General features: G+C 35.0%; 1 protein-coding gene across 1 annotated transcript in view; it reads left to right on the top strand.

The window, feature by feature from the left end:
* The window catches only part of LOC101899067 (tetraspanin-18), a 116,846-nt gene that overhangs the window by 88,069 nt on the left and 4,423 nt on the right, over positions 1 to 24,354 (top strand). The window contains exons 6-7 of the mRNA XM_059119455.1: positions 1,905 to 2,003; positions 7,015 to 7,143. Coding sequence (XP_058975438.1) covers positions 1,905 to 2,003; positions 7,015 to 7,143 — 228 coding nt within the window. The remainder of the gene's footprint in view (positions 1 to 1,904; positions 2,004 to 7,014; positions 7,144 to 24,354) is intronic.

A 24,354-nucleotide genomic window follows, 5' to 3' on the forward strand; every position in this document is an offset into this window, starting at 1 on the left:
CAGAAGGTCTTCTCCATAGAAGACCAGAAGGTCTTCTCCATAGAAGACCAGAAGGTCTTCTCCATAGAAGACCAGAAGGTCTTCTCCATAGAAGACCAGAAGGTCTTCTCATAGAATACCAGAAGGTCTTCCCGTAGAAGATTAGAAGGTCTTCTCATAGAATACCAGAAGGTCTTCTCATAGAAGACCAGAAGGTCTTCTCCCAGAAGACAAGAAGGTCTTCTCACAGAAGACCAGAAGGTCTTCTCATAGAAGACCAGAAGGTTTTTAATAAAGATAAGATGGTCTTCTCCTTAGAAGACCAGAAGGTCTTCTCCTTAGAAGACCAGAAAGTCTTCTCACAGAAGACCAGAAAGTCTTCTCACAGAAGACCCGAAGGTCTTCTCACAGAAGACCCAAAGGTCTTCTCATAGAAGGCCTTAAAGGTCTTCTCATAGAAGGCCTTAAAGGTCTTCTCATAGAAGACCACAAGGTCTTCTCATAGAATACCAGAAGAAGGTCTTCTCATAGAAGACCACAAGGTCTTCTCATAGAATACCAGAAGAAGGTCTTCTCATAGAAGACCAGAAGAAGGTCTTCTCATAGAAGACCAGAAGAAGATCTTCCCATAGTAGACCTTCTCATAGAAGACCAAAAGGTCTTCTCATAGAAGACCAGAAGGTATTCTCATAGAAGACCAGAAGGTCTTCTCATAGAAGGCCTAAGGTCTTCTAATAGAAAGTCTAAAGGTCTTCTCGTAGAAGACCAGGAGGTCTTCTCATAGAAGACCAGGAGGTCTTCTCATAGAAGACCAGAATGTCTTCTCATAGAAGACCAGCAGGTCTTCTCATAGAAGACCAGAAGGTCTTCTCCTTAGAAGACCAGAAGGTCTTCTCCTTAAAAGATCAGAAGGTCTTCTCATAGAAGGCCTTAAAGATCTTTTCATAGAAGGCCTTAAAGATCTTTTCATAGAAGGCCTTAAAGATCTTCTCATAAAAGACCAGGAGGTCTTCTCATAGAAGGCCTTAAAGATCTTCTCATAGAAGACCAGAAGGTCTTCTCATAAAAGACCAGAAGGTCTTCTCATAAAAGACCAGAAGGTCTTTTCCTTAGAAGACCAGAAGGTCTTCTCCTCAGAAGACCAGAAGGTCTTCTCATAGAAGGCCTTAAAGATCTTCTCATAGAAGACCAAAAGGTCTTCTAATAGAAGGCCTTAAAGATCTTCTCATAGAAGACCAGAAGATCTTCTCATAGAAGGCCTGAAGGTCTTTTCATTGAAGAGCAGAAAGGTCTTCTCATAGAAGACCAGAAAGGTCTTCTCATAGAAGACCAGAAAGGTCTTCTCATAGAAGACGTGAAGGGCTTCTCGTAGAAGACTAGAAGGTCTTCTCGTAGAAGATTAGAAGGTCTTCTCATAGAAGACACCAGATGGTGGTCTTTTCATAGAAGACACCAGATGGTGGTCTTCTCATAGAAGACACCAGATGGTGGTCTTCTCATAGAAGACACCAGATGGTGGTCTTCTCATAGAAGACACCAGATGGTGGTCTTCTCATAGAAGACACCAGATGGTGGTCTTCTCATAGAAGACACCAGATGGTGGTCTTCTCATAGAAGACCAGATGGTGGTCTTCTCATAGAAGACACCAGATGGTGGTCTTCTCATAGAAGACACCAGATGGTGGTCTTCTCATAGAAGACCTGAAGGTCTTCTTAAAGAAAACCAGACTTCCAGTATTTTCGATTTTTTCCATATAATTTCTATCCTCACATCCGGACACTTCTAATAAATACTAAATCAAAATGTCTCCCCGAAAATTATTTAATTAATTTCATAAACCTCATTTTTATATTTATGTCTGCTCCATAAAATTTATTGATTTCTTTTCTCTAATTCCTCTTCTTCTACCTTTTTTCTTCCACAGATCCTTGGCACGATAGTTCTGGGCACTGGCATATGGCTAGCCGTGGACAAGTCATCCTTAATCGCTCTATTCAAAATGGTTGAAAGTGAACACATCAATGTAAGTTACTCTATTATTCTATTAACAAAACAAAATGTAGAAGAAGAAGAACAAAGGAAAAGGACGAAAGGATATGCGTGAGTTCCAGATTTGAGGTTTTGATGATATTGGAAACATATATAAACAAATGTCCTGTGTGTGTGATAACTTCCGTGTGTTTTGGAGTATCCACAACAAATTCCATTTTCACTTCCATCGCCACTCGTATCGGCCGTACATCTACCTTTAAACTTTGTGCGACTCGATGTCCTGGCCATTAATTGAAACACCTTTTCTTCGAGGTCTGCATTGCGTGTTTATGACACTTTGTGTCGTTTTGTTTTCATTTCCTGGAAAAGTAGGTGACAGACTAAGGCCAACTGTGGCGTGGATATGATGTTACGTGTCTCATATATTTGTTATAGATATCAAAAAACTGATTAGATTTATTTTTATTGTTAATTATCCTTTACACGTTATGTCGCATTTGGATGAGGGGGGTGGGGGGGTGGGTGGTTGTTGTTTTGAAAAATATTAAACAATGAAGACATTTCAGGATATGTAGAAGAGATAAGGAAAATGTGAAAGGTCTTTCATGCATAGAAATCGATTTAAAAACAACTCCTCCAAGTGAAGAGCAACACTCAGGAGAATCATGGTCTAATAACGTCTTAATAACCCCTTCAAAAATCTACTTTTTAGACTCAGGGATGAAAACTTCTTAAAAATTCAATAAAACCCCAAGTTTTAGGCCCTGAACAAAAAAAAATCCTTAACATGTCCACTTTTACTTCTCTTGAGCAGAACATAGAAGAGGCCTCAACATTTCATTAACAATTGTACATTTTCTGTTCAGAAAAAAGATAAATCAAAAAGGTTTGAAAAAATGTTGTAACGAATTTTATCGCTAAGTTTCAGGAACAAATATATTAGAGGCTTGAACAACCTCTTTAAAATTTCCGCTTAATAGGTTTCGGAAGACTCGAAAATTTGTTTTATAACAAATCAATTTTGTTTTCGTGTTCTGTTACGGAAGAGGTTTCAAAAAGCCTTGAAAAATTTCTTAACTAATCTGCATTGTAACCTCAAGAAAAAGAAGGCTTGAAAATTACTTAAAAGAGGCATGAAAATGACTTGAAACACTTTTTTTAATAAGCGATGTTTTCTGCTCAGCATGAAAGCTTGAAAATATAGCTTTAAGATGGATTGAAGATGATTTGAAAATGAATTGAAATATTCCTTTAAAAATCCACGTTTTCTGCTCAGGATAAAGGCTTGAAAAAAGCTTGAAGAAGGCTTGAAAATGACTTGGAGAAAAATTCCTTTAAAAATCCACGTTTTTTTTGCTCTGGATGAAGGCTTGAAGAAGGTTTTGAAATTCCTTTAAAAATCCACGTTTTTTTGCTCTGGATGAAGGCTTGAAGAAGGTTTTGAAATTCCTTTAAAAATCCACGTTTTCTGCTCTGGATGAAGGCTAGAAGAAGGCTTTGAAATTTCTTTAAAAATCCCCGTTTTCTGCTCTGGATGAAGGCTTGAAGAAGGCTTTGAAATTCCTTTAAAAATCCACGTTTTCTGTTCTGGATGAAGGCTTGAAGAAGGCTTTGAAATTCCTTTAAAAATCCACGTTTTCTGCTACGGTTGCAGGCTAGAAAATACTTAAAGGAGGCTTGAAAATGACTTACAATATACTTTTAAAAATCCTCGTTTTCTGATGATGGCTTGAAAATTACTTAAAATATTCCTTTGGAAATCCACGTTTTTTGTTCAGGATGATGGCTTGAATATAGCTTGAAATATTCTTTTAAAAATCCGCGTTTTCTGAAAAGACTTGAAAAAAGCTTAAAGGAGGCTTGAAAATGTCTTGGAATATTCCATTGAAAGCCCACGTGAAATATTGTTTTAAAAATCCACGTATTTTTTGCTGAGGATGAAGGCATGATAATATCTTGAAGAAGGCTTGAATTATTATTTTAAATATCCAAAATTCTGCTCAGAAAGATGGCATGAAAATAGAATGAAGAAGGCTTGAAAATTACTTGTAATATTTCTTTAAAAAATCCACGTTTTCTGCTCAGGATGTAGGCTTGAAAATAACTTGAAGGAGGCTTAAAAATGGCTTGAAATATTCTTTTAAAAATCTACATTATCTGCTCAGGATGAAGGCTTGAAAATATAGCTTGAAGTAGGCATGAAAGTGGCTTGAAATATTCCATTAAAATCTTGGTTTATTTTGCTCAGCATAAAGGCTGGAATATATGGCTAGAAGATGGCTTGAAATGGACTTGAAATATTCATTTAAAAAATTCCATGTTTTCTGCTCAGGATTATGACTTGAAAATTAATAAAAAAATATTCCTTTGGAAATCCTAGTTTTTGGTTCAGGATGATGTCTTGAAAATAGCTTGAAATTTTTTTTTTTAAATCCACGTTTTCTGCTCAAGTTAAAGGCTTAAAAAAGCTTAAAAGAGGCTAGAATGACTTGGAATATTCTATTGAAAGTCCACGTGAAATATTCTTTTAAAAATCCAGGTTTTTTTTGCTGATGATAGCTTGAAAATAGCTTGATAAAAGCTTGAAAATGACTTGCAATATTCTTTTAAAAATCCACGTTTTTTGCTCAAGATTAAGTCTTGAAAAAAGCTTGAAGGAGACTTAAAAATGACTTGGAATATTCCTTTTGAAAACCCTTGTGAAAAATTCCTTTAAAAATCCACGTTTTCTGCTCAGATGAAGGCTTGAAAAAAGCTTGAAGAAGGCTTGAAAATGACTTGAAATATTTCTTTTGAAAACCACGTGAAAAATTCTTTTTGAAAACCTCCATAAAAAATTATTTTAAAAATCCACGTTTTCTGATCAGGAGAAGGCTTGAAAATAGCTTAAAGAAGGCTTGAAAATGACTTGAAATATATATATTTTTTTTTTTTCGAAAATCTACGTTTTTTCCACAGCATGAAGGCTTGAAAATATAGCTTGAAGATGGCTTGAAAATGACTTGAAATATTCTTTTAAAAATCCAGGTTTTCTGCTCAGGATGAAGACACGAAAATATAACTTGGGGGAGGCTTGAAATGACATGAAGTATTCTTTTAAAAATTGACTGTTTCTGCTCGGCATGAAGGCTAGAAAATGACTTGAAATATTATTTAACAAATACACGTTTTCTGCTCAGGATGAAGGCTTGAAATGGCTTGAAATATTTATTATTGAAATATTCTTATAAAATCCACGTTTTCTGCTCAGGGTGAAGGTTTAAAAATACAGCTTGAAGGAGGCTTGAAAATGACTTGAAATATGCATGAGAATCTGATGTTTATTTCGCATTTTATTAGAGACATAAATATTCAAAATGTTGACTAGTTGTAGAGGAGGCACCAGAAGGCGTGATCCGACATATTACATCTTCACACCTGGTTGTGTGTTGATAGAAATATTGGGATGTGATGTGAGTTTAAAAATAATCGGATGCTCATATCGCGTTTTAAAAGATTCATGGTTATTCAAAATTTTGACCCCTTCGTGGTAAAGGTATCAGAAGAAGTGATCCGATATTTATATCTTCATACCACATCGTGTGTTTTCGCATTTTATGCGAGATATAATTACTTAAATCTTACTTTGGACCAAGTTTAGATTCGGGAAAAGGTATTTTTTGTGGACTCGGGGAAAATAATTTGAAAGGGTTTCTAAAAAAGAAAAAAAGAGTTTGAATTTGCCTTCAAAAAGGTCTTTTGTATGGGAAAATATCTTTGTCCACATTGTAGAATCAAAGAGAAGAGGTCTAAAGTCTTGAAAATTTCTATTAAATGCTCAGCTTAGAAAATCTCGAAACACAATTTAAGGCATTTACTTTACAAACTTAGGACGAGCCCAGCAGGAGTGCATAGCTTTTAAAAAAATCTAAATTTATAAGGGCTTACAAATAAACGTGGATTTTTTAAAGAATATTTTTCCAAGGACCAAAGGACAAAGATTTGTTAAAGAATATTGTTCCAAAACCAAAGAACAAGGATTTTTTTAAAGAATATTTTTCCAAGGACCATCCGGCCAGTAAACGTGGATTTTTTAAAGAATATTTTTCCAAGGACCATCCGGCCAGTAAACGTGGATTTTTTGAAGAATATTTTGTTCAAGGACCAAAGGACAAGGATTTTTTTAAGATTTTTTTTCAAGGATCATCCGGCCAATGAACGTGGATTTTTTTAAGAATATTTTTTCAAGGACCAAAGGACGAGGATTTTTTAAAGAATATTTTTGCAAGGAACAAAGAACAAGGATTTTTTAAAGAATATTTTTCTAAGGACCATCCGACCAATAAACTTGGATTTTTAAAATATTATTTACCCGGAAAATCCCCAGGAATGTAGTACCAGGAAAACGACTTGAAAAGGTCTTGAAAAAGTATCAATAAATCCTCTTCCTTGTCTTAAAAAAGGATTGGAAAAAAAAACTTTTAAAAATCTGTAGACTTGAAAAATTATTTTAAAACCCATGATGCAGGGTGGGAAAAAAGACATGAAATTGGGGATTTTTTTCAAGCTGAAATATTAAATTTCCACCGCTTCCGTATTTCTTTACAACCCCCCCTGACCGTCTATCCGAAAGCCATCATATCTTGAACTTGTTGTGGTTGCTTAATGAAGATGTATGGGTCTCAACATTTATTGCAATTAAATTTTGTTTTGCAGTTTTGTTGTTGTTATTTGTTTGTTTGTTCCGTCGGTCATTATAACAGTTCTGAACAGCAAAAACAACAACAAGCAACAACATTAAAGTTCAAATTTCCGTACATTCACTACTTTGGCTGGCTGGCACTTCATCAAACTTTCCCAAGCAACGTTTTTGTCTTTCATAATTTTCTTTGTTCTTTTCCTTGTTCTTTAATCTTTACCAGCACCTCTCTTACTTCTGCTTCTGATGATTTTTCCACTTTTTTTCTATTATTTAATGATGTGTTTTTATTTATTTTCGCAATATTTTCTTTCTACTTTTATTTCATTCACCTCTCACTTTTTTTCTTTGCTACCTCTTTTAGGAATTCACCCAACCGCAGGTTATCGAACAAATGGCCTATGTTCTAATCGCCATCGGTGGCTTCATGTTTTTAATGAGTTTCCTGGGCTACTGCGGCGCCATACGGGAGTCAAGATGTTTGCTAACAACGGTAAGTAAATCATTAATGATGACATCGAACTTATTTTTTTTCATATTCTTAATTTTTTTTCTGTGGGAAAATATTGTGGGAAAAAGGGTTTAAAGAACGGAAAATCAATATTTTATTAATCAAGTTTTAATTCATCAAATCTAAACGGCAAAAGGGAAGAAATTTCTTCCAAGGACTATCCGACCAATGAACGTGGATTTTTTAAAGAATATTTTTCCAAGGATCATCCGACCAATAAACGCGGATCATTTTAAAGAATATTTTTCCAAGGACCAAAGGACAAATAAACGTGGATTTTTTAAAGAATATTTTTTCAAGGACTATCTGACCAATAACCATGGATTTTTTAAAGAATATTTTTTCAAGGACTATCTGACCAATAACCATGGATTTTTTAAAGAATATTTTTCCAAGGACCATACGACCGATAAACGCGGATTTTTTAAAGAATATTTTTCCAAGGACCATCTGACCAATAAACGTGGATTTTTTAAAGAATATTTTTCCAAGGACCAAAGGACAAATAAACCTGGATTTTTTTAAAGAATATTTTTCCAAGGACCATCCGACCAATAAACGTGGATTTTTTAAAGAATATTTTTCAAAGGACCATCCGACAAATAAACGTGGATTTTTTAAAGAATATTTTTCCAAGGACCATCCGACAAATAAACGTGGATTTTTTAAAAAATATTTTTCCAAGGACCATCCGACAAATAAACGTGGATTTTTTAAAAAATATTTTTCCAAGGACCATCCGACAAATAAACGTGGATTTTTTAAAAAATATTTTTCCAAGGACCAAAGGACAAATAAACGTGGATTTTTTAAAGAATATTTTTCCAAGGACCAAAGGACAAATAAACGTGGATTTTTTAAAGAATATTTTTCCAAGGACCAAAGGACAAATAAACCTGGATTTTTTAAAAAATATTTTTCCAAGGACTATCCGACAAATAAACGTGGATTTTTTAAAAAATATTTTTCCAAGGACCATCCGACCAATAAACGTGGATTTTTTTAAAGAATATTTTTCCAAGGACCATCCGACCAATAAACGTGGATTTTTTTTAAAAGAATATTTTTCCAAGAAGAATTGTTCAGTTTCCAACTTTTTAAGTTTAGAGCTCTTAATATTGAATCAGCTTGTCATTCTCTTACGTCTGCATAATATAAACGCCATAAATTCGCATGGTCTGTACTCCACTCCCCCATTGGAAAACAATTCTACATAAATATACCATTTAACTAATATTTGCACTAAATTCTCTTACGTACATATATATATAAATACGTATGTATTTCATTGAAGGCTTTGTTCCGGTATTTTATGAAACAAAAAAATGGCTTAACTTAACCTTAGCACAATTTTTGCCAAAGATGTTGACTCAGGTTTTTTTTTTGCTTCGATTATTTTTGGAAAACTTTTTTACTTCAAGACTTATCCACCAACAAATCTACAGACTTAATAACAAATAACACATAACAATAACAACAAAAAACTATGTCGTTGGCTGATGGTGAGAGGAAGCTTTAAAAGCTAAACATTGAATTTGTGTCTGGCCCGACATACAAATTAGCCCAGTTAAGGTCCAATTCTTTTTCGAAAAAAAAAATTTGGCTTGGTTTTAATTTTTGCATTACTGACCTTAGCCATGTGAAGTAATTTTTTTTTTTTTTGCATGCATTGCTTGGCATTTTTTCCAGTTTAATTATTTTGTTATGGATTAGTGAATTGTAGACAATTTCGGAATTGCTTTAATTTGTAATTCCTACAAATTATCTTGGCAGGCCCAACCAACAGCTGTGACGAAAAATTAAAACTAAATAATTTCATAAATATAAATGTAAATATATATATAAATGAAATGCTCTACTTTACGGCATTCATGGGTAGGTGATTTGGAAGAGATGAATTCGCAGATATAAGACAAAATCTATAGCTCCGGAATCATTGCATAATGGAGTTTAAAAATATCCCTAAAAATCCAATATTATGGCTCTGAGGGTTCGTGAAAAAAAATTGAAAAAACGACGATTACAGATCAGAAGCTTCTTGCTAAACTTCACGTCTATTTTCAAAATTACCTTGATAAAATAGTAAAACACCAGTAGAGAAAATCTTAAAGTCGGGCGGACCCTACACCACTTTCCTAATTTAGTAGAGCTCCGCATAACAATTAAAAGTTTTTATGAGAGAATTCAATCATACACGCTATGAATCTAATTATAATTTAATTGGTGCACAAATAATTTGAAATCGGATATATATGTCAGCTATATCCAAATCGGAACCGATCTCGATAAAATTTGGCAAAGATATTTCTGAGCTGTATTTGATATATTTCCCTGAATATCGTTGTTACGGAGTGCATATTACGGCTGTGGGTAACAAATCGGATGAACAATATATATGGGAGCTATAGCTGTATCTGAACCGATCTTCGCCAAATTTGACATCCTAGCTTCTAGACTCAATGCGGCCGTAATATATATGGGAGCTATATCCAAATCTGAACCGATCTCGATAAAATTTAGCAAAAGTATTTCTGAACTGTATTTGATATATTTCCCCAAATGTTCTTGTTACAGAGTGCTAATTACGGCTGCGGAGGATAAAAATAACAAGCTATATCTGAACCGATTTTGATCAAATTTGACATACTTATTTTCAGGCCTAATTTGGTTGTATGTGCAAAATTCCATACTATTCGGGCTGATATGGTGCACAACAAAAGGCAAATCGGACGAAGATATATATGGGAGCTATATCTAAATTTTGACCGATTATCTCCAATTTCAATAAGGTTCGTCCTTGGGCCAAACAAATGATTTGTGCAAAATTTCATCTGGATAGGGCAATAAATGCGAACTGTACTTTGTTTACAAAAATACATGGACAGTAGGAAAGTAAGTTTTATCCATGAAGATAGTTTTGGAAACGTCTTCCAAGAGTGAACTGTACTAAATAGTACTAAATTTGGAATATTTTGTTTTAGTGAGAGGGTTCCTGTTGGTGATTGGTTTGTGATAAATAGGAAATGGATACTAGAAGTGTACGAAAAGTACTAAATAGTACTATATTTGGTACAATTTGGTATTGGGTGATCTGGTAGTGCTTTAAAGTTGAAATTTGGTATTTGGGCTGTTCACGTGGAGATGGTTTAGGAAATGTGTACGATAATTGTACGAACAGTACTGAATGGTACTATATTTGGTATTGGGTGAAGGGAAAAGGCTGGAATCCTAAAAATTGAGCTATTGAGTTGGTTTTGGATATGTGTACTATAATGGTACGATTGAGTAAAGGAATAGAGCTGTAATCCTGAAATTTGGAATAGAGGTGGTTTTGGAAATTTGTACTACAATTATTCGATAAGTACAAGTTTGTACTAAATTGGGTATTGGGTGAAGGGATGGAGCTGGAATTCTAAAATTTGATATTGAGTTCCCTGTTGGTATCTAGAATTAAGATATGTGTACTATAATAGTACGAAAAGTACTAAATAGTACCAAATTTGATATTAGATAAAGGAATAGGGCTGAAAGTTGACTAAGATGTCACTGTTGGCATCTGTGGCTAAGATATGGAGGTGGTATTAGAAATGTGTCCTATTATTGTTCGAAATGTACTAAATTGTACTAAAATGGGTTTTGGGTAAAGTGGTAGAGGTGGAGTCCCGAATTTTGATATTGAAGTCTCTGTTAGTATCTGAAATTGATATATTGTGTTGGTTTTGGATATGTGTACTATAATAGTACGAAAAGGTCTAAATAGTACCAAGTTTGGTATTAGGTAAAGGAATAGAGCTGAAATTTGACATATATGTCACTGTAGGCATCTGTGGCTAAGATATGGAGGTGGTGCCCTATCATTGTTCGAAAAGTACCCAGTGGTACTAAAATGGTGATAGGGCTGGAATCCGCAAATTTTATATTGTCTAGAGTTGAGATCTGGTGGTGTTCTTTTGCATTGTTTGAAAAGTACTCAGTTTGGATCAATGAATGTTACTATATTTGGTATTGGTTTGAAATTCTGGTTGATTGGTTCTGAAATTTGATATTGAGGTCATTGTTGATTTCTAGGGTTTAAATTTGAAGCCGTTGAAAGTCCTTGAAAAAAATCTTTAAAAAATTCTCGTTTGTCGGTTGGATGGTCCTTGAAAAAATATTCTTTGGCGGATCTGACGGTTCCTGAATCCATGAATATACATTGTTGCGTACTTCTTCGATTTTTTCCAACTCTTACGAAATGTAATAACAAGTTTCTCTGGCAATCGTTCATTGTTGTTTTCTAGGGTTCTATATGAAGCCGTTAAAAGTCATTGAAAAAATATTTAAGAAATCCTATTCGTCGGTCGGTCCTTGAAAAAATATTCTTTGGCATATCTGAGGGTTCCTGAATCTATGAATATACATTGTTGCGTACTTCTTCGATTTTTTGTTTTCAACTCTTATAAAATGTAATAACACGTTTCTCTGCCGAACACTTCATCTGCCATTTAACCATTAATATTTGCCATAGATTTCCGTTTTCAAATAAAAACAACACAAAAATGCAGCTTCAATTAAAACGATGATTGGCTGACTGGCGACATTACACAAACCAGAAGAGCATGAACAACAACAACAACAAAACATCTACCAACAAACAAACAACCAACCTAAATGCATAATTTGTTTAATTAATTTACGCATTCGAAAGATAAACAAAATATGTTTATGGCAGATGTTCGACTGCTACGCTAGTGCGGCTGCTGCTGCTGCTGACAAATGTCAAATGAAATGCCAGTTGAAAGTTTTATGAGTATCTTTGTTGTCGGTGGTCAGTCAGCCAGCCAGCCAGCCAGTGGAGTGGTTGGTTGATCACGGCAATGTCTCGGCTGTGTCTTCCATTATTATTCGGACATACACGCGACTCTGCTTAGAGAAGTTACACACACAACAAGTGAACAATTTTCACTTTCATGTTTCGTTTTATTATTACTTTTATTTATTGTTGTTGTTGTCGTCAGTTTGGTGCATAAATTAACAGCCATCCATCCACACACGGCAGCTCTCATAAAAAATGTAGTTAATTTGTATTTTTTATTATTATTTTTTATCATTGTTCCTCTTTTTTTGTTATTCCATTTAATTTCATTTCACTTCATGTCATGCAGGAATGATGACGACGATGATGTCTATTTTTTATTTGTTTTATGACTTTCAATTGAAATTCATATTTTTCGAAAAGAAAACAAACCCTCATACATACGACCTGTTGATATGTACATACATATGTAATATCTGGGGTATATTTCTATGATGGAGGCGTGATAAAATCGTGAAATCGTAAAGTGTTTTTGTCACGCAAATGCCGATACGAATCAAAATCACATATTGTCTATTTAATGTAGAGATACCAATTTGATTTTATTTCGGATAAAATTCTCAATTTAATGAAGATTACATGAGTCTTCTAGACCGGAAGTCCAGATTTGTCTTAATTATGAAATAAAAAAAATTAAAAGTGAAGCGGGCTTCCGAGGTTTATTCAAGAACCCAAAATATTTGGATTTTTTTGAAGAACATTTTTTCGAAGACCATCCGACCAACAATTGTGGATTTTAAAGAATATTTCCAAGGACAAACTAACCAATATTTAAGGATTTTAAAAATAATATTTTTAGAAGAAACATCCGTCCAACAATACTGAATTTTTTGGAGACCATTTAAAGAGGTCATTTCACGAAAAATAGTGAATTTTTAAGGAATATTTATTTACAGACGATCTGGCTAATAAACGAGGTTTTAAACAAGAAACTAAGATTTTTTCAGAATTATTTTTCAAGGACCATCCGATCAGTAAGCAGGAATATTTTAAAGGCTATTATTCAAGGGTTATTTAACGACCAATGATCGCCTATTTTTTAAATATTTTTTTTTCGATGACGAGTGGACAATTTTCGGGGATTTTACGAATATTTTTCCAAGGACCATCCGACCAATAAACGTGCATTGTTTTATTATTGTTTTATAGGAATAATTGACAAATAATTAAGATTTGTTAAAGAATATTTTTCAAAGATCAATAAACGGAGATTTTTTAATTAACATTTTCTGGAGGACTATTTATGCGGGTATTTTTTAAAGAGTATTTTTAAAGGGTCATTCAACCAACAAACGTCGAATTTTAAATATTTTTTCAAGGACCTTCCAATCAATAAACGTGGATTTTTATAAAATATTTTTTCGAGGACCATCCGACCAATAAACGTGGATGTTTTAAGGAACATTTTTCCAAGGACCATCCGCCCAATAAAGTTGGATTTTTTAAATAATATTCAAAGACCAAAGGACAAGTTAACGTGTTTTTTTAAATATTTTTTCGAGGACCAAAGGACAAATAAACGTGGTTTTTTTTTTAATATTTTTTTAATATTTTTTCGAGAACCAAAGAAGAATTAAACGTGGATTTAAAAAAAATATATTTTTTCGAGGACCAAAGAAGAATTAAACGTGGATTTAAAAAAATATATTTTTTTGTGGTTTTTTACTATTATTTTAAAAGGAACAATTGAAAAATAATCAAGATTTTTTAAAAACATTGGTTTTTGACATCGGGGATTTTTAAAGAATATTTTCTGGGGGACTATTCATACGGGTAATTTTAAAGAGTATTTTTTATAGGACTTAGACTTAAACTTAGATTTTTTAAAGAATATTTTTCAAGGGCTACAATACCAACAAACGAGATGATTTAAAAAAAATATATTTTTTTAACGATGATCATCTGGATTCGTAGATTTTTAAGAATATTTTCAAGGATTTTGATGGAATATTTTTTAAAAGTATCATCCGACCAACAAGGGGGATGTGGATTATTTAAAGTGAAATTTCATGAAGGATTTTTAAAAAACTATTTCTCTAAGACCATCTGACCAAGACACAGGAATATTTTAAAGGATATTTTTCAAGAGTAATTTGACCAATAATCGAAGATTTTTTAAATATTTTTATTTTATAATTATTATTATTATTATTTATTTATTTTTATTTTTTTTATTTTTTTTTTTGACGACGACGAGTGGACAATTGTCGGGGATTTTCTGAGGAATATCTTTTCAAGGACCTTTCAACCAAAAAGCGTGATTTTTGTATGTTTATTTTAAAGGATCAATTGACAAATAATCAAGATTTCTTCAACGACTAATAAATAAAGATTTCTTAAAGAAAATTTTTGCAATGGCCATTCGACCAGTAAACTTGGAATTTTTAAAATAGATTTTTTTGGATCATCCTTCCAACAAAAGTGTTTTTTTGTAGAATAATTTTTAAAGGACCATCAAAAATGTTGTTTTATAAAGGACCATCCCACCAACAAATGTGGGTTTTTAAGAAATATTTTTTCAAGGACCAAAAAAAATATTTTTTCGACCAATAAACGTGGATTTTTTTAAAAGAATGTTTTTCAAGGACCATCAGACCAATAAACCTGGATTTTTTAACGAATATTTTTCCAAGGACCAACCGACCAATAAAAGTGGATTTTTTAAAGAATATTTTTCCAAGGACCAACCGACCAATAACCGTGGATTTTTTAAAGAGTATTTTTCCAAAGACCATCCGACCAATAAACGTGGATTTTTTAAAGAATATTTTTTAGGACTATCAGACCTAAAAACCGTGGATTTTTTTAAAAATATTTTTCGAGGACCATCCGACCAATAAAAGAATATTTTTAAAGGACCATCCGACCAATAAAAGAATATTTTTAAAGGACCATCCGACCAATAAAAGAATATATATAAGAATATTTTTTTAAAGCACAATCCGACAAATAAACGTTGAATTTTTGTCAAGGATTTTTTGGATCATCCGACCAACAAATTTGGATTTTTTACAGAATATCTTTTCAAGCACCATCCGACTAACAAACGTGGATTTTTGAAGTATATTTTTTAAAAGACCATCTCACCAACAATAGTGGATTTTGAAGGAACATTTTTTCAAGAAGAAAAAGGTAGTCAAACTTTAATTTTCTAGAGAATATTTTTCAAAGAGCATCCGATCGTTTTTTTATATTCTGTTTTTTAAGGACCAAGAGACTAATAAACGCGAATTTAAAAAAAAAAAACAATAAATTTGGGTTTTTACGCACGATAACTCTCGAAGAGAGTATCCGATTTGATTTAAACTTGGTACATCGTAATGTTATTGTCAAACTTAGATCGAGTTCGGAGATGGGCAATATCGGTTCACTCCCCCAAAAAGGAGTTAACATTTTGAATATCCATAAAGCGCGAAATTAACATCCGATTCCATTCAGACTTGGTACATCTCTATTACCATCAACCCACGGTCTGTTATAAATATGGTACTGATCGGATCATCTCTTCTGGTACCTCCCCTACAGGGTTCCAAATTTTGATAAACAAAACGCTAATGAGAAAGCGAAATATGCATCCAACTCTCTTCCATCCAATCATTTTTGCTAACACAAGATCTGTTGCGAAGATTATATATATCTGCGAACCCCTTCTGGTACCTCACACGCAAATGGTTACAATTTCCAATACTTATATCTGTCATAGCTTCCGGAACAAGTCAGTGATTCTTTACAACTAAACATTTCTCTCAACCAGAAACCTGAGGTGAATATGGAATTGGATATAAATGTTCGATTTTCTTGTAATTTAGTCCATACCAATATTTTTATCTGTATTAGATGGAGTATAAAAATGGAATTCTTCGGTCGACTATATCTCGTACCTCACGCACATTTTAACATTTTCTAAAAACTATCGCAAATCTCACAATATTTATATCATATTTATTTAGGTCCGATACGAAATGGATAATAATTGCCTATTTTTTCGGAAACTTCTCCATAGAGGGTCAACAATTTGAATAATAATAATAATAACGGAAGTCAAAATATATTTAAATAATCGAACATTGGCTGAGTGTATACATCTGTCGGCAAAACCTTGTTTTCCAATGTCCACCTGAGCTTATTTTTTAAAAAACATTATCTTTGACCTTTTTCTTAGGTCTTCCTAGAAGATTTCCTACAACAGATCTTCCCTTAGAAAACCTCAAACAGATCCTATATGTAGAGGAGGACTTTTTTATAAACAGAGGACATCCTAATGGTCCTCTTGACATAGAATACCTCGTACAGGTTTTTCACACATAAAAATTCATCCACAAGTCTTTCTTATATAAAAGGCCTCCTACATACCTTCCATAGAAAAAATATACTTTTTAAGGTGTTTTCGTCTTGAGGACATCTCAAAAAAAATTTATAGAATTTAAAATTTTCAATATAATTTTGAAATAAATGCGACCTGGTATTAAAATGGATTTTCATTACAAAACCATTGCGACAGTGAATTTTAAAATTCTCCGGTCATCGAGTCTACAGAATCTGGGTTGCTGTCAAATATCTGCAAATGAAACACGGAATATGTAAATATGTTTGTTATGGGCGGTTTGTCAGGCAGGCAGGCAGGTTGTATGACAGACGATGGTGGTGACCACACATAACTTTAAATTCTGCTGTGAGTCGAGGCCTAGTTGGGCTGTGATTTAACAGATTTTGTAGTGGCATTTTTCTATGTTGCGATTTAATTTATTCTTTCCAACATCTACACCCCCAATCCCCCCTGCACCCACACAACACAGGCTGGCCTGGCTACCAGCACGTCATTTCAGTTCATGATACGCATATTAAAAAAAAGCTATTCGCAGTTTTGGGACAACAAAATACTGTTCTTTGTCTATTGCTTTGAGTTTTGAATGGTGTTTTGATTTTTTTCCTTTTTTTTTTTTGGAATATTTATTTAAACTCATTTTTATGGGTCACCTAACAACTGGCATGGAACTATTTTTCCACTGCTACGTGATTGAGTATTTTGAAGGTTGATGCAACATTGAAATTCTCTTTGAGAATTCAGTGGAAAAAAATTAATTAATTTTTAAAATTCAAAGTTCGAACATCAAAGTGTTTTTTTTTTTTTTTTTTTTGCGAAAGGTCGCCAATTTGAAATTCAACAATAAAATCGAATATTTCAATTTTTATTAGACTTTTTAATTAAAAGATCGTTCTGCCATAATTCGTTGTCATTGTCTGCATTTTATGTTGTCAGACTTTGCATTCCGCATACGAGTTGCTTGGCATGCTCCAATCGCCAAACCCATGTTCCACAAATAAATGCATCACCATACGTTCCGGCAGTGTCACTTGACGGGCACTAAAACTTATCGACAGTGCACGTCGACAAGGCTTTACAACATAAAATGTGTTAACACCTCAGTGTTGTTGTTGTTGCTGTTGCTATTTGTTGTTTTTTATTTCTCTCTTCAAAGGCAAACTTTCTCCTGGTAACAAACTACAAAGTCTTTCGCCCAACATTTGCCAATGGATAGTTAGTGGTCAGTGCCAATATAAATTTACAACTTTGACTTTTTGACAGGTAAATAAAAACACAAGTATAGCACTTCGATGACAATCACACACATACATACCGAGACCTTCAGAAAAACCCATAGTAGACTACTTGAGGTTCTTCTAGGGACCATAGAAGACCCACAGCTCTTCTGAGGACCCTAGAGGGCCTACAGCTCTTCTAGAGACCCTAGAAGACCCACAGCTCTTCTAGATACCCTAGAAGACCTACAGCTCATCTAGAGACGCTAGAAGACCTACAGCTCTTCTAGGGAACCTAGAAGACCCACAGCTCTTCTAGAAACCCTAGAAGACACACAGCTCTTCTAGAAACCCTAGAAGACCCACAGCTCTTCTAGAAACCCTAGAAGACCCACAGCTCTTCTAGAAACCCTAGAAGACCTACAGCTCTTCTAGAGACCCTAGAAGACCTACAGCTCTTTTAGAGACCCTTGAAGACCCATAGCTCTTCTAGAGGCCCTAGAAGACTTACAGATATTCTAGATACCCAAGAAGACCTACAGCTCTTCTAGAGACGCTAGAAGACCTACAGCTCTTCTAGATACCCAAGAAGACCTACAGCTCTTCTAGAGACGCTAGAAGACCTACAGCTCTTCTAGAGACGCTAGAAGACCTACAGCTCTTCTAGAGACGCTAGAAGACCTACAGCTCTTCTAGACACGCTAGAAGACCTACAGCTCTTCTAGAGACGCTAGAAGACCTACAGCTCTTCTAGAGACGCTAGAAGACCTACAGCTCTTCTAGAGACGCTAGAAGACCTACAGCTCTTCTAGAGACGCTAGAAGACCTACAGCTCTTCTAGAGACGCTAGAAGACCTACAGCTCTTCTAGACACGCTAGAAGACCTACAGCTCTTCTAGAGACGCTAGAAGACCTACAGCTCTTCTAGAGACGCTGGAAGACCTACAGCTTTTCTAGAGACGCTGGAAGACCTACAGCTTTTCTAGAGACCCTAGAAGACCTACAGCTCTTCTAGAGACACTAAAAGACCTACAGCTCCTCTGGGGACCATAGAAGACCTATAGCTCTTCTGGGGACCATAGAAAACCTATACCTCTTCTGGGGACCATAGAAGACCTCCAGCTCTTCTATGGGAGCATAGAAGACCTCCAGCTCTTCTATGGGAGCATAGAAGACCTCCAGCTCTTCTATGGGAGCATAGAAGACCTCCAGCTCTTCTATGGACAATAGAAGACCACCGGCTCTTCTATGGACAATAGAAGACCACCGGCTCTTCTATGGACAAAAGAAGACCTCCAGCTATTCCATGGACATTGGAAGACCTTCAGCTCTTCTATGGACAATAGAAGACCTCCAGCTCTTCTATGGACATTGGAAGACCTGCAGCTCTTCTATGGACATTGGAAGACCTTCAGCTCTTCTATGTGCCATAGAAGACCTCCAGCTCTTCTATGTGCCATAGAAGACCTCCAGCTCTTCTATGTGCCATAGAAGACCTCCAGCTCTTCTATGTGCCATAGAAGACCTCCAGCTCTTCTATGTGCCATAGAAGACCTCCAGCTCTTCTATGGGACCATAGAAGACCTCCAGCTCTTCTATGGGACCATAGAAGACCTCCAGCTCTTCTATGGGACCATAGAAGACCTCCAGCTCTTCTATGGGACCATAGAAGACCTCCAGCTCTTCTATGGGACCATAGAAGACCTCCAGCTATTCTATGGGACCATAGAAGACCTCCAGCTCTTCTATGGGACCATAGAAGACCTCCAGCTCTTCTATGGGACCATAGAAGACCTCCAGCTCTTCTATGGGACCATAGAAGACCTCCAGCTCTTCTATGAGGAACCACAGAAAACCTCCAGCTCTTCTAGGAACCACAGAAGAGCTTCCGCTCTCCTAAGGGCCATAAAGGACCTTCAGCTCCTCTAGGGGCTATAGAAGACCTCCAGGTCCTTTATGAATAATAAATTATCTCCCTGTCTTCCATGGACAATAAAAGATCTCCAGGTCTTATTTATGACATTACCATTCGTATTTTTATTAAAATAGCCTCTCACGAAAAATCTTCCCGGTTTGCAAAATCTTTGCCGGCAAAAAAGCGTAAAAATGCTGAAACCCTGCAATGCCTCTAAATTTCACCCAGTTTTTGCTACAATTTGTTAGGCGCTTATGACGCAAAACGTTTGGATGTCTAAACTCTCTCAGATATGTTTTATCTCGCGATTTATGTGAACTATCTAAAACATTAAAAACCGCAACAACAACAAACCTTTCAAATCGGCATCTGTTTCAATGCAAAACGTAACAATGCGGTAGCAAACGTTTTTGTGTCGGGTCGACTTTTTCCATGGCGTTCATCCATCTGGGCAGCGGATGGATGGATGAATGGGACTTCACCTGTTTTGATTTATTTTTGATGATGCGACAGACTGACTGACAACCTGATCTGAGTGAGTGGGGTGTTAATGTTTTGTTTTTTTGTTGCTGCCATTGTCAACTCTTGGCAGCCGTTGTTGCGTTTTCTGTCGCTGAGCGATGTTGACCAACCAATCATTGGAGTTCGTAGTTGGTTCGTTTGGGTTAGCAACGGTTTGGTCCGCACAGCCCATGCACCAGCCGCAGAACCAAATGCCAAACCCATTAAAAAATTCAAGTTAGACTCCATGCCACTTCACCTCTCTCTCTCTCCATCTCTCACGGTTTCTCTGCGAGTCAGTGAGACATTAATTATGCTTACCTTGCGAGGGATCAAACTCTTCGCATTTGTTGTTGATGTTGTTGTTGTTGTCGTTACTTTTGTTGATTTTATTCATTATTGCCATTAGTTGTTATTATTTTTGTTGCTTTTTTTTTTTTTTTTGTTGATTTTTGTTTTTTTTTTTTTTTTTGTATTTCGATTTGCTTGATTTCTTCCAGTTGCATACGCGCCGCTGCTCACATTGTTGCCGTTAGCTTTGTTGTTGTTGTTGTTTTTGTTGCTGTTGCCTTGCATGTGCATGTAATATTTACCAAACAAGTTTCCATTTCCATTTGGGTTTCAGGCTTTTGTTGTTGTTGTTGTTATTGCTGTTGTTGTGGGGGTTTTTTTGTGTTTAGATTGGTTATCCAATTTTGGTAATTATCTGCAATCGATTCTGTTGCGACATCTGTCGAAAAAAAAAACGACAAGATTAGGCACCAATTTCAGCGCCAATATTTCAATAGCCACCTCTAGCCTGTGGGAACGGGAACTGGTTCGAAACTCCGGGTCGTAGTGTGAAGTATATAAAATATTATTGGACATTTAAAATTAAGGGGTGGGAAAGCGTCACTCCAAAGGCTGGATATATTGAAGCAGGATTTTTATACCCTCCACCTTGGAAAGGAGGGTATATTAACATTGTCATTCCGTTTGTAACATCCTTAAATATTCGTCGTAGACCCCATAAAGTATATATATTCATAATCAGCGTAAAATTCTAAGTCGATTTAACTGTAAGTCTGTCTGTCCGCCTGTCTGTTGAAATCACGATACAGCCCACATTATTTGACGTAGAGCGCCAAAATTTAGTAGAACAATTTGTATTGTGTCTAGGATGGTTGGTATTGAAAATAAGATATATCGGTCCACGTTCTGGTATAGTCCCCATATAACGGTACCTCCCGATATTCGATATTTTGATGATTTATGTCACATTTTTTCACGGATTTGTCTGAAAATTGGTATTTGTTGGTCATAACGGGTCCCTGTGCGTGTGGCAAAACATTGCATGTATAGGTCCACGTTCTGGTATAGTCCCCATATAACGGTACCTCCCGATATTCGGTATTTTGATAGTTTTTGCCACATTTTTTCACTGATTTGTCTAAAAATTGGTATTTTTGGGTCATAATAATAAGGATAATAAGGAGTTATTGCCATTTTAAAATATTAAGGAATTCAATATTTAAGGAGTTATGGCCATTTTAAAATATCAACAAATTCATGCTTGAAAAAGTGCTAAAAACGCCGAAAACTCAATCTTTAAGGAGTTATGGTCATTTTTAAATATTTAAGAATTCATGCCTTAAAAAGAGGTCCCAAATAATAGCTAAAAACGCCGAAAACTCAATATTTAAGGAGTTATGGCCATTTTAAAATTCAACAAATTCATATTTGAAAAAATGATCACAAATAATAGCTAAAAACGCCGAAAACTCAATCTTTAAGGAGTTATGGCCATTTTAAAATATTTAAGAATTCATGCCATCAAAGTTACCTACGTGTCGAGAAAACATTTTCAAAGAAATTATAATATTTTGGAAATCAATTTATTTTTAAGATTTTAAAAGTCCAGAATTTGTAGCGATTGTTTATTAAACCCTCAGCCATATGGCCACAGAGGGGTATATATCATTTGATACGGTCTCTTTGGACCAAATCCGTTTCAGGACATTTGGAGTCGATCTAGCGATGCCCGTCTGTCTGGCTGGTACGCACGATAATTCTCGAAGGGAGAATCCGATTTGATCCAAACTTGGTACATCGTAATATTATTGTCAAAATTAGATCGAGTTCGGAGATGGGCAAAATCGATCCACTCTTTCTGGTACCTCCTCCACAAAAGGTAGAATTTTTCAAAAAAAAATATTTTCTGCACAGAAAGAGAATCGATAATCCGATTTTATTACAACTTTGCATATCCTAATATTTGCGTCAGTGCTAGGTCAGGTACGAAAATGGACAATATCGGGACACTTCATCAAGTACCTCTCCCACATAGGGTCCACATTTTGAATAATAATAACTCTTATAAAATGTAATGTAAGAGTCCGATTGTCTTCAAATTACACACATCACAATATTTTTGTTAATCCAAGGTCTGCTGTCAAGATGGGGTATATCGATCCACTCATTCTGGTACCACCCCCACAAATGGTGGAAATTTTCAAAAAAAAAAATATTTTCTGCACAGAAAGAGAAGCAATTATCCGATTTGCCTCCAACTTTGCGAATCCTAATATTTGCCTCAGTTCTCCGTCAGGTGCAAAAATGGATAATATCGGTCCACTCCATTAAGTGCTTCTCCCACAAAGGATCAAAATTTTGAATAATTATAAATCTTATAAAATGTGATGTAAGAGTTCGACCTTCTTCAAATTATACAAATCACAATATTTGTATTAAAACAAGGTCTAATGTGAAGATGGAATATATCGGTCCCCTCCTTCTGGTTCCTCGCACACAGAGTGTCAACATTTTAATTATTTCTGAAGCTCATAAAACGCGAAATTAACATCCGATTCCATTCAGACTTGCCACATCTCAGTATTTCTATCAGCATAAGATCTGTTATAAAGATGGTAGATATTGGACCATTTCTTCTGGTACCTCTCCCACAAAGGGTCAAAGTTTTGAATAACCAAAACTATTATAAAATCCTAAATAAGCATCGGATTCTTTTCATATATCACACATCCCATTATTTCTGCTAACACAAGATCTGCTGTGAAGTTGGGATATATTGGTCCACCTCCCACACAAAGAGTCAAAATTTTGAATATCAATGGAGCTCATAAAACCCGAAATTAACATCCGATTCCATTCAGACTTGGTGCATCTCAATATTTCCATCAACACAAGATATGTTATAAAAATGGTAGAGATCGGACAATTTTTTCTGTTACCTCCCCCAGATAGGGTTCAAGATTTTGAAAAACAAACCGCTCATAGAAAGCGAAATAAGACTTCAACTCTCTTCAAATTTCCACAAACATTTTTGCTAACACAGGATCTGTTGTGAAGATGATATATATCTGCGAAGCCCTTCTGGCACCTCACCAACAAAGGGTAAAAATTTTGAATAATTATATCTTTCATAGAATGAGAAATAAACATCTGATTCAATCTAAACTTCGCATATTTTAATATTTTTACTAACACAAGATATGGTGTAAAGATTACAGATATTCGCCCACCCCTTATGGTAACTCCCCCCCCCCCCTCCCCACAAAAAACATTGGTCACATTTTTAATAATTATATCTGATGTAAATATGAAATCTGCCAGCCCACTCGACCTTCACGTACCTTCCTCACAAAAGGTTAAAATTTTGATTAGAAATCACTCATTCCCATAAAGTTGCAAATAAATGTTTGATTTTCTTGTAATTTTACACATTTCAATTTTTTCAGTATCAGATGAGGCGAAATACTTGGATCCACTATTTCTGGTAGCTCACGCAAATGTCAACATTTTCCAAAAAGTATTACTTATCTCATGTCCAGTGAATAAAGTAGTCAGTATAGTCCACATCTGACACGTTGTAACATTTATATCCGGCTTAGGTCAGATACGAAATTTACAATATTGGTCGATTCTTTTGGAACCTACTCCATAGAGGGTCAACGATTTGAATAATCATAACAGAAGTGAAAATATATGTAAATAACGGAACATTGACTAAGGGTATACATCTGTCGGCAAAAACGACTGAAACTTTTTAACTTGTTATAAACCAAAATTGATGATATTTTTTTATGGTACATATTAAGTATACCAAATTCTTTTGTTCAGAGACTCATGATGAAATTTTATGTAGAATAATTCTTCCTTTGGCAATTTCCCCAAATTATGCAGTATTAAGGGAGATCATGAGAGATGAAAAAGTAGTATAAAATTCGAATGTAATTTTCTTAGAAACCCTTACACCTAGGTATATGGTTTGTTCTGAGATTTTTAGTGATTTTTTGTGCAGAATATTCCTCCCTTTGACACTTCCCCTAAACAATCAAGTTTTGTGGGAGATTTTGACTTTGAATGAAAACGTGTTAATTTA

Source organism: Musca domestica, unplaced genomic scaffold, assembly GCF_030504385.1.
Source record: "Musca domestica strain aabys unplaced genomic scaffold, Musca_domestica.polishedcontigs.V.1.1 15, whole genome shotgun sequence".
NCBI classification, from domain to species: domain Eukaryota; kingdom Metazoa; phylum Arthropoda; class Insecta; order Diptera; family Muscidae; genus Musca; species Musca domestica.